Raw genomic sequence first — 16,677 nt, forward strand, 5'->3', positions numbered from 1 at the left:
AACTTGAAGCTAGTTCTTGAAATAATTAAGAAGATTGATAAGCCTCTGGCCAGACTTATCCAAAACAAAAGAGAAAGGACTCAAATTAACAAAATCTTGAATGAAAGGGGAGAAATCACAACCAATACCAAGGAAAAAGAGACAATTATTAGAAGTTATTACCAGCAGCTATATGCCAACAAACTAGGACATCTGGAAGAAATGGATGCATTCCTGGAAACTTATAAACTACCAAGACTGAACTAGGAAGAAATAGACAATCTGAACAGACCAATAACCAGTAACAAAATTGAAGCAGTGATCAGAAACCTCCAAAAAATACAAGAGTCCAGGGCTAGATAGCTTCCCAGAGGAATTCTACCAAACATTTAAAGAATAAATCACACCTATTCTACTGAAGCTGTTCCAAAACATAGAAATGGAAGGAGAACTTCCAAACTCATTCTATGAGGCCAGCATTGCCCTAATCTCAAAACCAGACAAAGACCCCATAAAAAAGGAGAATTACAGACCAATATCCCTGAAGAATATGGATATCAAAATTCTCACCAAGACCCTAGCCAATAGCATCCAACAGAATGTTAAAAAGATTATTCACCACAACCAGGTGGGTTTTATTCCTGGGATGCAAGGGTGGTACAACATTCACAAATCAATCATTGTGATACATTAACAAAAGAACAGATAAGAACCATATGATCCTCTAAATTGATGCAGAAAAGGCATTTGACATAATACAGCATCCTTTCCTGATTAAAACTATCCACAGTGTAGGGAAATAGGGAACATACCTCAATATCATAAAAACTATCTACGAACAGCCTGCAGTGAATATCATTCTCAATGAGGAAAAACTGAAAGCTTTTCCCTTAAGGTCAGGAACATGACAGGGATGACCATTCTCCCCACTACTGTTCAACATAGTCCTAGAAGTCCTAGCCTCAGCAATCAGACAACAAAAAGAAATAAAAGGCATTCAAACTGACAAAGAAGTCAAACTCTCACTCTTCACAGATGACATGATACTGTATGTTGAAAACCCATAAGACTCTACCCCAAAATTGCTAGAACTCATGCAGTAATTCGGCAATGAGGCAGGGTACAAAATGAATGCACAGAAATCAGTTGCATTTCTATATACTGACAATGTAACTGAGGAAAGAGAAATTAAGGAATTTCTCCCATTTATAATTGCACCAGCTAGTGCAATACCTAAGAATAAATGTAACCAAAGGGATAATAGATCTGTGGTATAAAAACTATAGAGCACTAATGAAAGAAACTGAGGAAGACACAAAGAAATGGAAAAACATATCATGCTCATGGATTGGAAGAAAAAATATTGTTAAAATGTCTATCCTGCCCAGACCAATGTACACCGAGGGAAAGAAAACAAAGTTTTCTTGGTTGAAAAAGAAAACCAAAGCCAGTAGCATCACAATGCCAGACTTCAAGCTGTATTACAAAGCTGTAATAATCAAGACAGGATGGTACTGGCACAAATACAGATACATAGATCAATGGAACAGAATAGAGAGCCCAGAAATCGACCTTCAACTCTGTGGTCAACTAATCTTCAAAAAAGCAGGAAAGAATATCCAGTGAAAAATTCTCTTCACTAAATGGTGCTGGGAAAATTAGACAGCCACATGTAGAAGAATGAAACTGGACAATTTTCTTACAACATGCAGAAAAATAAACTCAAAATGGGTGAAAGACCTAAATGTGAGACAGGTATCCATCAAAATCCTGGAGAGTACACAGGCAGTAACCTCTTCAACCTTGTTCACAACAACTCTTGCTAGACACATCACCAATGGTAAGGGAAACAAAAATGAACTATTGGGACTTCATGAAGATAAAAAGTTTCTGCATAGTAAAAGAAACAGTCAACAAAACTAAAAGGCAACCGATGGAATGGGAGAAGATATTTGCAAATGATATGTCAGATAAAGGGCTAGTATCCAAGATCTATAAAGAACTTATCAAATTCAACACCTAAAAAACAAAGAATCCAGTCAAGAAATGTGCAGAAGACATGAATAAACATTTTTCAAGTGTTTTCATGTGTCTGTTAGTCACCCAGATGACTAACAGACACATAAAAAAATGTTCATCATCATAAGTCATCGGGGAAATACAAATCAAAACCACAATGAGATACCACTTCACATCTGTCAGAATGGCTAAAATTAACAACACAAGAAATAATAGGTGTTGGAAAGAATGCAGAGAAACTGGAACCAGGTTGCACTGTTGGTGCAAATGGAAACTAGTGCATTCACTCTGGAGAACATTATGGAGTTTCCTCAAAAACTAATGATGTACTATATGTTGGCTAATTGAATTTAAATTAAAAAAAATAAAGAGAAAAAAAACTAAAAATAGAACTACTCTATGACCCAGCAATTGCATTACTAGGTATTTACCCAAAAGATAAATAAATACAAATTTTATGGGGTACATAGACCTGAATGTTTGTAAAATCATTATCAGGAATAGCTAAGCTATGGAGAGAACCCAAATAGCCTTCAAATAATGAATAGATAACAAAGTTGTATGTGTGTGTGTGTGTGTGTGTGTGTGTGTGTGTGTGTAATGGAATATTACTCAGCCATAAAAAAAGAATGAAATCTTGCCATTTGCAGTATAGTGGATGGAGTTAGAGTATATTATGCTAAGTGAAATAAGTCAGTCAGTAAAAGACAAATACCATATGATTTCACTCATATGTGGAATTTAAAAAATGAAATCAGATGACCATATGGGATGAGGAAAAACAAACAAACCGACAGAAGGAAATAGTCTGTAAGTCCCTTAATGATAAGGAACAAACTGAGGGTTGATGGAGGGAGTTGGGTCAGGGATGAGTATTGAATAGGGCACTTGTGATGAGCATTAGGTATTGTATATAAGTGAAGAATCACTGAATTCTACTCCTGAAACAAATATTGTGCTGTATGTTAAGTAAAATTTAAATAAAAATTGAAAATAAAATATAATAAACGTAATAAAATGTGAAGAATTTTTTATAGTAAAGTTAGGGGGCATAATAAATGGAGATTCTACCTATTCAAGGCTCCCTACTGCCCCCTACATCATGCTGAAGGAGCTCACATCTAAAAGGTAAATGAAGGCCATGAGTTATTTGTGTATTTTTTAAATAAGATTTTGTATATTAAATGTCAGGAGATGAGTCCTGGTTCCCACCTCTCCAACAAAAGTGTCCTCCTACCAGTGGTTGCCACTCCATTGTCAAGTGTTTCCATGTAACTGTTCCTATCTGTAGGAGGTTCTGAGGCATAGTGATGCCCCACCATCCCTAGCAGCTTCTCAGAAAGGAAAGTGGCACCCAGTCTCAATTTCCATCATACACACATATGCCCAGTTTACAAAGTACAATACTATTCACTTAAACAGGATTTGTAATTCTCCAGATCCTGACAACCTGCCCTTACAGGCTCATATTATTACATATAAGCGCCCTTTTATCCCCATTATATGGTTTATACCTCATAACAGCCCAAGAAGGCTGTCAAGGGCTGAGGGGTAATCATTCCTATTTTACAGAAGATAAACACTCTGCTTCTCAGAGGGACAGTAACTTACCCTAGCTCTCACACCTTCCTGGGAGAATGGAAAGAACAAAGGATCAAGAGTCATAAGACCAAGTTCTTAGGAAAGTACTTTTGGAATTTTGTCCTTCCAGGGCCATACTTAGAACCCAAATTTCCTGTCCTCCAGACCATAACTCTTGCTGCACTGATGACAGAGAAGGAAACAGCAAATAAGGACCAAGAGAAAATTATACCTCCAAGAATAACTGCAAATTACATTTAAATAGAACTTCATAACTTCTTAAGTATTACAACCTTTTTTTAAAGATTTTATTTATTTATCTGACAGAGATCACAGGTAGGCATAGAGGCAGGCAGAGAGACAGGAAGGGAAGCAGGCTCCCTGCTGAGCAGAGAACCCGATGCGGGGCTCGATCCCAGGACCCTGGGATCATGACCTGAGCCGAAGGCAGAGGCTTTAACCCACTGAGCCACCCGGGGACCCAGGCACCCAATAAGTATTACAACCTTTTATGGCATTTCAACTTCATGGCAACCTTCAGAGAGAAGTACAGCAGGAAATAGGAATTTAAAATTTTAACTATCCACACACATAGTTATTCCTCTTTCCTGTTGTATTTTTTCTCATTAGCACATAGAACTAACATAGTATGTACTATTTAATCATTTGCTTATCATGTTTTTTCCCTACAGAAATCTATTCCATGAGGACAGGATTTTTGTTTGCTTTGTTCACCATTCAGTGCCTGGAACAGTGCCGGGTACATAGCAGATGCTCAATAAATGTTATTGAATAAATGAATGAATAAATGTGTATGTGGTGTGTACGGGGGGTGTGTAGAAAGAGAGAGACAGGGACAAGGAGAGACAGAGAGAATAAAAGAGAGAAAATGGCCTATTTTGCATATGAGCAAACTAATATACAGAGAAGTTAGTTTTTCCCAGGAAGGACTTCTGAAGTTCACCATTTCACCATTTCCGTCTATTCCCCTCACCTTACTGCCTAGCTGGTTCAGGGACATCTTGCCTCCCCAAGGGAACATTTACTACAAATGCCTTTCCTAGGCCAGCTCCAGGCATGGTGGCCACAGGGTTCACTACTTCATCAGCACATTTTTCCATTCCACAAATATTCAGAGTGTTTGCTATGTGCAGAAAAGGTGCTCTGTCAGGCCTCATTGCCCTTTACACACCCCAAAACTCACAAACACTCAAAAGGTTTCCCTGAGTTTTCACCATCCCTGGACTATATAGTGGTGAGGGAGAAAGGAGAAAAAGTTATTTGAATTCTCGGTATGTGGCCTGAGAGTCCCACAGAATTGTGTCTGCCTCATAGGATATTTGGAAAAAGTTAGATACACGTGCAAAACACTTTGAAAAGTGCCTGGCACAAAATAAATGCTGGCCTGGTAAACATCAGCTATTTTTCTCAAGCCTTATTGCATTCATGATCCTATCACTTGTACCCCTCATCCTCTGGAATGAAGGATGCCAGGCAAACATCCACTTCTGGCAAGTGAGGAGACTAATGCTTGAAGAGTTACTATAAAGTTACAGACCTATTTCTCATCCTGGCTCCGTTGGAGATAGGTGAGTGGAGAAGATACTTCATCTCTCCCAGGTTTAGTTTCTCCAACTTTAAAGTACAAACACTGTCGTGAGACTTATATCAATTCATATGTGTGAAGGTGCTTTGAAAATGCAAAACACCAAAGAAATGTGAGAAATTATTATTGTATTAAAATAATAAAGGTTATCATCAACTGAGCCCTTGCTATGTGAAAGACACTGTAGCAAGTGCTTTACATGGATTAAGTCATTTCATCCTCACATAGTACCAATAACCAACTTTCATAGATAAGGTACTGTGGTTAATTTTATGTGTCAGCTTGAGTGGGCCTTGATGCCCAGATGTTTGGTCAAACGTTATTCTGAATATTTCTATGAAAGTATTTTTGATGAAATTAACACTTAATCAGTGGACTTCAAATAAAATAATATTCCATAATCTGAGTCGGGCTAATCTAATCAGTTGAAGGCTTTAATAGAGCAAAGACTGAACTCCCCTAAGCAAGAAAGAATTCTGCCAGCAGACTGCCTTTGGACTCAGACCTCAACTCTTAGCTTTGCTGGCCTACCTCCGCAGGTTTTGGACATGTACCTCTATATTCACATGAACAAATTCCTTAAAATCTCACTCCCTCTTCCTCTAGACACACACACATGCACATGCACACCCTGTTGCTACTGTTTCTCTGGAGAACACTGACTAATACAAAAGGAAGCTGAAGATTAGAATGGTTAAATCCCTTGCCCACAATTACATGGCTAGTCAGTGGCGGAACCAGAAGCTTAAGGATCATCCTCCTTGTTTCCTTCCTGTCCTACACCTCTTTCAATCAATCCAGCAGCAATTACCATTGATTCTATCTCCAGAATTGATGTTAAATTTGCCCTCTCTCCCCAACTTCACTGACTTCATTTCTGCAGCAATCTGTTCATTGGGCTTGCCATCTCCACTTTTGTCCTCCTCAATCCACTTTCTATAGAGTTTGTAAAAGCTTCTCAGATTAATAAGTCAACCCAATAATTCCACCACTTCAAATGCTTCCTATTGTACTTAGAATAAATAGCCCTTGCCAGTGTCCAGCACTGTCACATACTCCAAGCTTATTAACTCAATCCCCATAACACTATGGGTAGTACCATTATTAACTCCATTTTTGAGAGGGTATATCTGAGGCACAGAAAGTTTAGAGAACATGCTCGTGGACAAAACTAAGTAGCGTAATCAAAATTCGAACCTTGGCAGTCTAGTTCCAGAGTATGTGCTATTATCCATGGAACCTTGCTATCTTTGAGGATAGCCGATACACACCCTCCCTGGGCCTACAAGGCCCTGTGTGAGCTGGTCCCTGCCTGACTCTCTACCATTCTATCATGCCACATGTCCCTCTCTCCTTGTGCTCCAGTCATACTGGCCTTCTTTCTATCCCTCAAGAATAGTAGATTATTTCAACCTCAAGGACTTCGTACATGCTATTCCTGCTGCCTCCCCCAAACTCCCCACAAACCTCATTGTCTGTTTTTTCTTTTTAATCCAGTTATTGGGATCTTTCCCAGAATCTTTACATGGTTGACTCAACTTAATGTCACTTCCCTGAGACTCTTTGACAAAATGTTTCCTCCTGACAATAGGGCTTCTTAGACCTAGCTGAATGCATTTATTTCTACCAACTGTCTGGTTTCCATTACTGAACAGCTTAATCACTTGCAGAACTAGTCATGTTCTAACACACACATAGACACATCAAAAAGAGCATGACGAGAAAACGTCTCAAAGCAATGGGCTCCTAAGAAGTTCCTTTCATCATGTCATGTATTTGGGGCCTTTCTCAGTCTCTCAAGCAGAGAATTCAGGAAGCTTCAGCCTTAGGTGGGAGGATTTGTCCCTCGTGAATGAAATTCTTTTTTTTTTTTAAGATGTTATTTATTTATTTGACAGAGAGTAGGCAGAGCAGCTGGCAGAGAGAGGGGAAGCAGGCTCCCTGCTGAGTGGAGAGCCTGATGTGGGGCTCGATCCCAGGCCCTGAGATCATGACCTGAGCCTAAGGCAGAGGCTTAACCCACTGAGCTACCCAGGCACTCCGTGAATGAAATTCTTATTGCATCTCTTAACACTCAGCAAAAAGTTAGGTCTGGTCTTCTGAGGCCTGAATTCAGGGAAGAAGAAAAGATTGTATTCTGCCCACCCAAGTGTATACCCTTCTGTCCTGTCATACTAATTACTCCTTACATGGGTGGAAAATAGCAGAGATCACACAGCCCTTTCCTGTCTACTCACTCATCTGATTCTCACAACTGACTCAGAAGATAAGCAAGGCTATGTGATGGTTAAGTTTATGTATCAACTTGAGCTAGACTGGGCCACAGGGTACCCAGATATTTGGTTAAACATTATTCTGGGTGTTTCTGGATGAGATTAACATCTGAATCTATAGACTGAGTAAAGCAGAGTGTCCTCTCGATGTGGATGTGTCCCATCCAATCAATTGAATACCTGAATAAAACAAAAATGCTAAAAGGGAACTCCTCCTGCCTGACAGCTTGGGCTAGGATTGCACGCACGCGCACGTGTGTGTGTGTGTGTGTGTGTGTGTGTGTGTGTGTGTGTACTACCTCCAGCTATCAAGGCAACTTCTCCCATTCTCTTACCTCTCCATTTGTGCAATGAAAGGAACCCTCCATCACTCAGTCTTATCATGTCATTGCCCTTTCTAACCAGGCAAAACTTTTGAGTCTGGCATTCAAGGATTCAAGGTCTTTCTTGATGTAGTCCCAGTTCATCTTGCCATAATTACTGGATCCAGCCACACCAGAGCATCCATATTGTATTTCCAGAACATACTATCATTTTCATGCCTCAGTTCTTTGTCTAATATTGTTCTATCTGCTGGGAACATTTTTTGTTTCACCTATGTCTACTCTCCACACCAGGCCAACTCCATTATCTGAAAGGCTTGACAGTACAGCTTAAATACCTATATTCTAGGAAGTCATGCCCAATCCTCTGAATCCCCTCAACCATGTATTTGCTCTACTGTACTCATATCACCGTCTTTGTACCTTCTATAGCATTTTACCCAGGCTGACTTTTATCTCTCCTACTGAATTATAAGCTCCTGAAGGCATAAAGTAATCTTGTCTTGACTATCCCATACCTCAGGTTGAGATAGTGGCCTGGAAGTAGCTGCTTGATAAACATTAATTTTCTGAAATGGCCTGTGAAAATCCATTGCAGCATTGTTTATCATGGCAAATGACTGGAGATCAATAAAGGATACAGTAGAATCCTATGAAGCCATACAAAAAGAGGCATATCTGCAGGTAATGGTATGGAATAATCTTCAAGAGTATTATTAATTGAAAAACAGGCAAGAACAGAGCTGTTGAATATGCTAACTGTATAAAGAAAAGAAGTGTGTGTGTGTGTGTGTGTGTGTGTATATATATATATATATACATACATAAGTAAATGTTTAAAAAGGTGTAGGATATATCTATGCAAACACCTAAGAAACATACTAGACCATGCAACCAAGAACCAGGGGCAGAAAAAAAAAAAAGAAAAAACTTATGAAAACAATTTTTACCTCAATCCCTTCCCTGTTCTTTGAATTTTGTGCCATGTGCATATATTGCCTATTTAGGGTAAATAAATTTTGTCATGCATATTGAGTTGTTATTAAGTATTGACATAAATTTATTTTCACATTAGCTAGAAGGACCCTGAGGAATGTTATATGATTAGTTGGCAATTACAAACAAATGAAGCTGTGGTTCTGAGCCAAATGGGATGGGCTCGGGCTCTGAAAGGAATATAAAAATTAAAACAATAAATATTTATATAGCTTTTACTCTCCTCCAGGCATTGTTCAAAGTACCTTATATGCATCCACTCATTTAATCTTCACAGCAACACTATCAAATGGGTATGTACTACTATCTTCCCAACTTTAAAAATGAGGACGCCGAGGGGTTAAGTAGGCTGCCCAAGACCACACAGACAGTAAGTGGCCAGAGCAAGTATTTGAATTCAGGGAATCTGGTTCCAGGGTCTATGCTCCCAAATGTTATACAATGTTGCTAATACCAAGATGGAGTGATGAAAGCTAGATAACTCTACCTGTTATCACCAGCACCTAGCAGTTTATAAATAATCAATAAATACCTTGGATTAATGTATGAACTGATGGATGGACCAAATAAATTGTTGTGTGCATGGGTGAGTAAATCAATGAGTGGATGAGGAATGGATAGAGGGATAGGGGTGAATGGGTTGTAGCTGGGTGACTGGGTTGTGTAAAGAGTAAGGTTTTTAAAATCAGATCTTGATTTGAAATCTGATGCTGCCCTTTAGTTACCCCTGAGCAAGGTACTTAAACTCTCTATCCCTGTTTCTAAACCAGACTAGGCTATGAACTCCCAGAGGGCAGGGATATTTTTCTGTTTCATTCCCTGCTGTATCCCCAATCACTAGAAGAGTACCTATCTATCACATGGTAAATGCTCAGCAAATATTTGTTACAAAATCTTATAAACTAACAAATGTGGATATTAAAACCCATTTTGTAGGGGCTAATGTGAGGACTGACTGAGATTACATTTAGTGTAACTGGCATATAACATGTGAGCTTCCCTTCCCTTGCCCCCTACTAATGAAGAGTACAGAAGGCACATTTAACTGAGAATTGAGATATGCGGATTCTTTTCCCAGTTACTGAGGGGCATTCAGGAAGGGGTCTGCAAACCTTTTCTATAATGGGTCAAATAGTGAATGTTGTAAGCTTTGCAGGCTATGTGGTCTCTGACAACTACTCAACTCTGCCTTTGTATCATAAAAGCAGAATGGGCATGGCTGTGTTCCCATAAAACTTAATTTATGCACACTGAGATTTGAATTTCATATAAATTTTCATATAATTTCATATATGTGTCACAAAGTATTATTTTTTTCCAATATTTTTTCCAGCTATTTAAAAATATAAAAAACATTCTTAGTCTGTAGGCTGGATTTGAACAGCAGACTGTAGTTTGCTGACCCGTGATCTAAGGACTTGGACTAAATTATTCCCAGTGTCCGTCAGCTTAGACATTATACCTGAGGCATCCCAGAAGTAACATAAGTATTATAAAGAATAAAGCCTGAAACTATACTTGCCATCAAATTCTGGAAAGTAGATAACAGAGCGGACTGGATCTGTTCTAGTTTAAGAGAACACCTCAAAAAAGGAGGAGGCTCAAATTTTGTCCCCACCCCTCATTTACCCAGGCTGAACTGCATTTTGAAATATATCTATTGTCAGAACTTCAACTGTCACTAATACCTCCCAATTCACTGAGTTTGATACAGAGGTCACACACTGCCTATTGGATATGCCCCATACATGGCTATCCAAGCATCTCAGACTCAACATGGCTCATACTGTACTTGCCATCTCCTCTCTCCACCTCTTTCCTAAACACTAGTCCTCATTTTGCATTCCCCATTTCTGGAAGGGATATTCTTATTCATCTGGTCTCAAAAGAAGACTCTGTCACTAGTAGGAAGCAAAGGAAAACTAGGGTATGTCACATCTTAATTGATCTTTCACCAGATTGATGGCAGTATTTTGACTATGGCAGCATCAATCAGTCTATGGCTCACAGTCATATTAAGTCCAGAGATTCTGCGTTTTTACACTGGCAGGTATACATGTGAATTAACTGTGGCAATGACTGTAGATTGTCTTCCACAGCCCACTCTCCTCTTCTTCCTTTGCATCAGAAACTTTGCCCCTGACTGTTGGCTGTGCACACTGCCACCCAGTTTACATGACTACTTTCCCAAGTTTCCCTTGCAGCTGGAAACATTCTTGTGACTCAGTACTGACCAATGAGATATAAGTAGAAATATTAAATAGGACCTTTAGGAAGATTTCTTTAAAAAGGATAGCGAAGTTCTTTTCCTCTTCTTTTAACCTTCCTGTTTCTTAAATTGTGGATGTTAACAGATGTTCTGGAGCTTCCACACCTATCTTGGGACCATTAAGCAACCTCAACAATGAAAGCCAAATGCTCAGATAGTGCAGGAGAGATGTTCCTAAAAGCTTCATGAAGTTGCCATACTGGCCCTAGTATGCCTATCTCCTGACTTCCTTTATGTGAAATAAAACCTGTGTGTTTTAAGCCAGTGTAGTTAGATCTCTGTTATTCATAGCAGAATCAAGCCAACTATCAAACTTACTAATTGGCCATTTTATCTCACCTATGCAGAGGTTTCTACCAACTCCAACATTGTGGATTTTATAAAAAATTTGGCATTGAATTTAGTCTATGATTTCATATTCTCCAAAGCAGTGGCATACTAAATGTGGGACAGTGGAAGTGGGCAACTCTCAATGCAGGCAATGGCGGGGGGGGGGGGTGTACTATCTATAGAATTTTTTTTTAAAGATGAAAAGTCAAATTATTTTTATCACTATGAATCAGTAATTTTAAACAATGTCCATAATAGCATACTCCTCTCTATAGAAAACCTTTTGTTGGTCAAAGTTCTAAGCTACTGTTGTTATTATTGAGTTTTAAATCATCCCTTATATTACTTATCCTTTAATAACACTGCTTTCTACAAGGAAGTGAATTCAGTTGTGCCCCCCACACCACCACCATATACACAGACTTTATATGTGTTCCCTCATTTCCTTTCACTTGCAAAGTTTTAGAATTATTCAAGGTAGCTTTGGGTGAATTTCATGTCTGCAATCCCTCTGGTATTACATGTTTCATCATTTAAATAGTAGGTTCAAAGTAAACAATGATAGCACTGTTTGTAAAGTCAAAGAAACAGAATGTAAGTCACTACAATTCTGTCATTCTATTTGACCAACTGGAGTTTTTATTTGTGCTTAAAATTTAAAACACCAAAAATAATACAAACTGCAATGTGTACTATTTTTGTTTAGTAAGCGCACATTTTAGGTTATATGTGAGATGTTACTGAATTTAAATATCTTTTAAACTGAAATTCATTCCACTTTTTCATTACTAATTATTTTAAAATTAAAATCAAAACAATAAAATAATTATTACTACATGATTATTATTGAAAATACTTTTGTCATATAAATGAGCATATTAAAATGAGTTATTCCAGATATCACATATGCTAAGTATACCACATCTCTAAAGTAGTAATAATATAATTAATCTTATTGTACAGAATTTTAGAAAGCAAGGAACTGGCTTGCTGGTAATTCACATAGAACCAACCCTCAATTAGCCCCATCAGAGGCCAGGAACCCAAAGCAGATCATTTGATCATTGACTTAGAGATGAAATGTCCTTGCCTACATCTACCCATTCTTCATTCATTCTAGACCCACACTCAGCTGTATGAGAATCAGATGGGTGATGAAAGGAAAAAGACACAAAGTATCTACAAATGACTCTGGGTATAGCCATTTTACTCTTGTCCAAGCCACCATCCCCTCTAACCTGGATATTTTAAGAACCTCCTTACACCTTTTACCTTTGTTTCACTCAATTTACTCTGTTAAATTTTAAGGCAGATCATGTTCCTTATATATTCAAACCTTCCAAAATCTACCCATCTCACTCAGATTAAATGTCCCCAGGGAAACTGACTTCCATGCTGTTCCTTAAACAAGCCAGTTGTCCTCTACCTCTCTCCAGCCCCCTTCTCCAGCTGTTTCTTATGTCTAGAACCCTCTTCTAAATATCTGCACAGAGCTTGTTTCTTTATTTCCTACACATCTATCTTAATCAGATAGACTCTAAATCAATCTGTCTAATATATCATCCCATCCCCTATTTCTCTCTATTCTTTTACCAGGTTTTCTTTTTCTTCTTAGTGCTTAGCACCTCCTGCCATATTAATTTTTGTAATTGTTTAGTGAACACCCAACTCCCAGAATGTAAGATCCATGAGAATGGAGAACTTGTTTTTGCTCACTGCTATCTCCCCAGCACCAAAATCAGTGCCAACTCATAGTAGATACTCCATATTTTTAATGAATTAACAACTTCAATAACACCTGTGAAATAAGGTATTTTACACCCATTTTATAGATGAGAAAACTGAGATGAAAGAAGTCTGACAATTGGTAAGTGTTTCAGAGCTGAGAAGTATAAAAGCCAAGACTTCAGCCTCAGACTTCTGACTCTGAGACCACTACTCTTTCTACTCTAGGCCTAACTCAGGACAAACTGCATTGCAAACAGAAGTTATGAATAAATATACTAAACAATTTACTATCAAAAGTGAACTCACAGGTGTTTTTTTTTTAACACTCTCTATTGAGACAGATTTTATTTTGTAAAATCCCTACTGGTGTTTCATGTTCAAGGACTTTCTTTCACATGTGACACGTGCAATCAGTTAAAGTAGTCAAATGTTCTAAAAAGAAATCCCACTGTTATAAAAAGCCTAGTATAAATTTCAAGCACTTTGCAAATGAAAGAACAAGGAGTAAAGACATTTTGACTGGCCACATTATGAAATGGTTGCTAAACAAATAATCCCTATTTTTTTTTCCAAAGTGAGCCACTAGTTACATTTTGTCCAACATTTACTTTTAGGAATCTGGAATCTCAGATCTCCAAGGAATTTTGGTCATCATTAATAGCCCCATTTAACAGGTGAGAAAACTGAGATTCAAACATTCCTATCAAAACAATAGCAGGGCCAAAACTAGAGTTTCCTGCCTCCAGACTGGAATAAATTTTCTTGAATTCTAGCAAATGATTAAATAAACGCTTTCATGATATAATATTCACCACTCAAGTCCCCTAAAAATATTGTAAGAATTCCCCATCAATCACTACAAGGTATCTGTTATTCCCTCCTTTCTCTCACACACAATTGGCAAAACTTCAGATTTCTCCCACTAATTTAATCTGTTGTCAATGGGTGGCTCTGAACCCCAGAAGAGGTGGGAGGTCTCACCCATACTCAGCTACAAGAAATACCAGGACTGTCATGTTTTGTTTTTGTTTTGTTTTGTTTTTCAGGCAAATTTCATGGCATTAGTTCATCCTGAAAGAAGTGTTTCCCAAGATCATTACTATTTGTTCCTCTCTGCCTATCGGCACCACTTGAACTAATGATTTTATGAAGCAGTGGAGAGAGACAATGATAAAAATACAGAAGACTCCTGTGCTAGACACAATTTTGCCTTCATGGAACTGTGTGGCCCTGGGCAAGTCTCTCCCATTCTCTGGACTGCAGCTGTCCTGAATGGATGACAAGGACTTGAAGGTCTTTTCTGGTTCTACAAACATTTGAAACAGCTTTGATGGGACCCCAGGGAAGGAGAGAAGTCTGAAAAGAGTCTCTTAAAGCTCTGGCATATAGGAATATAAACTGGTTGCCTTTAAGAATCAGTGAAATAGAATCCTAAGGAAACCATGAGGAAAGGAGGACAGCTCCTCTGAATACAGTCCTAATCCATACCAAATTCCTCTTCCCTTCCAGAACAGGAGGAAAAAAATAGTTAAATATCAGTTTTTACCCAACTGCTTCAGGCTACTTTCCTTCAGCTGTGGGTTGTGGCTGGCAGTGCAGAAGTGTGGGCTAAGATTGCCAACAACTGCTCCTACCCCAACCCAACTGCCCTCTAAGACCCTCTCGCCCATGCCTCCAACCCCCCAGAGTCTCTGACCAGACTTGAGCTACCCCTGGCTGAGTGAGAGACGCATCATGATGCAGCCACCATTTCCTCTCTTCAAGGGAAGTCATTCCAAGGTCTCCAGGTGGAGAAAGGAGCACCATAGAATAGAATGAACTGTTGGAAGATAATACTAAACACACACACAAGCACACACTCCTTAGATGTGGGGTGGGAATGAGAAAGAGCTCTTCTAACTGAATAGGGCTCAGACATATTTCCAGGATGAGGGTTTCTGCAGGTCTCTCTCCTTTACAAAACCCCGAGTGGACAGGGTGACTCCAGCCCAGGAAAGAAAGAGCTCCAGGGCCCCCCTATGCAGCATCCTTGAGAATCACTCCCTGGCCCTCAAGCCCTGAGACTGGCCAGGGTGAAGGGGTACATGCAGCCTATTTGGGGGACCATGAAGCTCTTCCATACTGCCTTCTCCACAATCCCAGGCTTTTTGATTACCCTCTCCCTCCCAAACCCATAGCAGCTCACCGGCACCTTCAAGACTCACTGTTCCCAGGGAGACCCTCTGCCAGCCCCCCTTGCCCCTTTGCCTTCCAGGTAACCCCCACTCTCATTACACCCCAATGGGGGGGTGTGGATAGGGATGCAGAGGGGGATGGGAGGGGTCTTTCCTCAGCAGGCGATTGAACAAGGGCTCCTAAAATGGCCACAGCAAGCTCGCTACTGTCTCAAGGACAGTGGCAGAGAGGGCGGTGGGCAGAAGCCAGGGGTCTTACTGCAGGGCGGCGGAGGGTGAAGAAGCCCGGGGTGGGGCTAGGGGACTGAGGTTCAGGGAGGGTAAGCCGAGGTTATATGCACTCACCATTCCTGATCCGCCCCTTATCCACTGCATGGTGCCCGTGAAGTCCGGCTTCTCTGAGGCCTGCGTGGCTGGCGCCGGGAGTCTCAGGCAGGCTGGGCTGGCAGGGCTGGATCGAATGAAAGCCCAAGCGCCCCCTCCGCCTCCCCTCCTCCACAGCCCTACAGCCCAATCCCCTCCGCCCCAGATCTCCCCTTCAGTCAGGTTGTTCCTTCCCAGCTGGCAGGCTCTGCCTCTCCGCCCTCCAGCTCCAGAGGTGCTTGACTGGGAGAAGCGTAGGAGGAGGGTCCCAACCGACTGCCTTTGTCCCCTGCCAAGGCTTCAGAACTGGGAAGTGGGGTGCAAGGAGAGGGTGGGTGAAAATGACCTTCACTGGGGAATAGGCGGAGGCCACCTCTTCCTCCCTCCCCACCCGTGCTGTAGTTAGATGCTGTTTATTGTGGGGCTCCCCAGTTGTGTCAGTTGTGTCGAGTCAGCTAAAAGTCCTCTCTAAAGTTGCCAGAGGTGTTGGGCCAGCCTCTGAAATAATAAGATCCCGCCCCAGTGGAGCCCTGCCAACAGTCTCTTGCCTCCCTTCCCCCAGCCCTCCCTCTACATACTCCCCTCTGATCCTCTCTCCTATTGTGTACTCTTCTGGGGCTTTCATCCTCATTACTTTCGTTTCTCAGAACAACCCTGTGAACACAGGCATTAGTATCTTCATTTTACAGATAAATAAATGGAGGTTTAGAAGATGGAAGAGACCTATCTAAGGTCACATAAAAAAGATAAAGCCTCAACTTTACCCTCTGCAGTTTTCCAAGCTTCTTTTTGCTAACGCAAGCGCGCCGGCGCGCGTGCGCACCTCTGCGGCGCGCGCGCGCAGGCGGACACACAAACCATTCCAGGATTTTACTTCACATCCTCAGGAATGTGAAAGGTAGCTTGTTGATGGATGAATTTTCCGTTTAATTATTTTGCTGAGAATGAGTCAAAAGAACATCAGCAAAACAGGCAAACGGAGATACCACCCACCTCTTTATAATGTCCCTAAATCTGGGCAATGCAACCCAGGCTG

At 40.3% G+C, this 16,677-nt stretch overlaps 1 protein-coding gene across 2 annotated transcripts in view; it reads right to left on the reverse strand.

Annotated features, from left to right (window-relative positions):
* Nucleotides 1-16,436, reverse strand: part of ARHGEF9 (Cdc42 guanine nucleotide exchange factor 9) — a 202,995-nt gene extending 186,559 nt beyond the window's left edge. The window contains exon 1 of one of the 2 annotated variants that reach the window (XM_032330550.1): nt 15,624-16,436. In XM_032330550.1, the coding sequence (XP_032186441.1) occupies nt 15,624-15,653 (30 nt within the window). In that variant the 5' untranslated portion in view covers nt 15,654-16,436. The remainder of the gene's footprint in view (nt 1-15,623) is intronic. The other variant, XM_032330556.1, reaches the window with a different exon arrangement.
* Nucleotides 16,437-16,677: the final 241 nt, after the last annotated feature.

The sequence above is a fragment of the Mustela erminea genome, chromosome X (assembly GCF_009829155.1).
Source record: "Mustela erminea isolate mMusErm1 chromosome X, mMusErm1.Pri, whole genome shotgun sequence".
In the NCBI taxonomy this organism is placed as follows: Eukaryota; Metazoa; Chordata; class Mammalia; order Carnivora; family Mustelidae; genus Mustela; species Mustela erminea.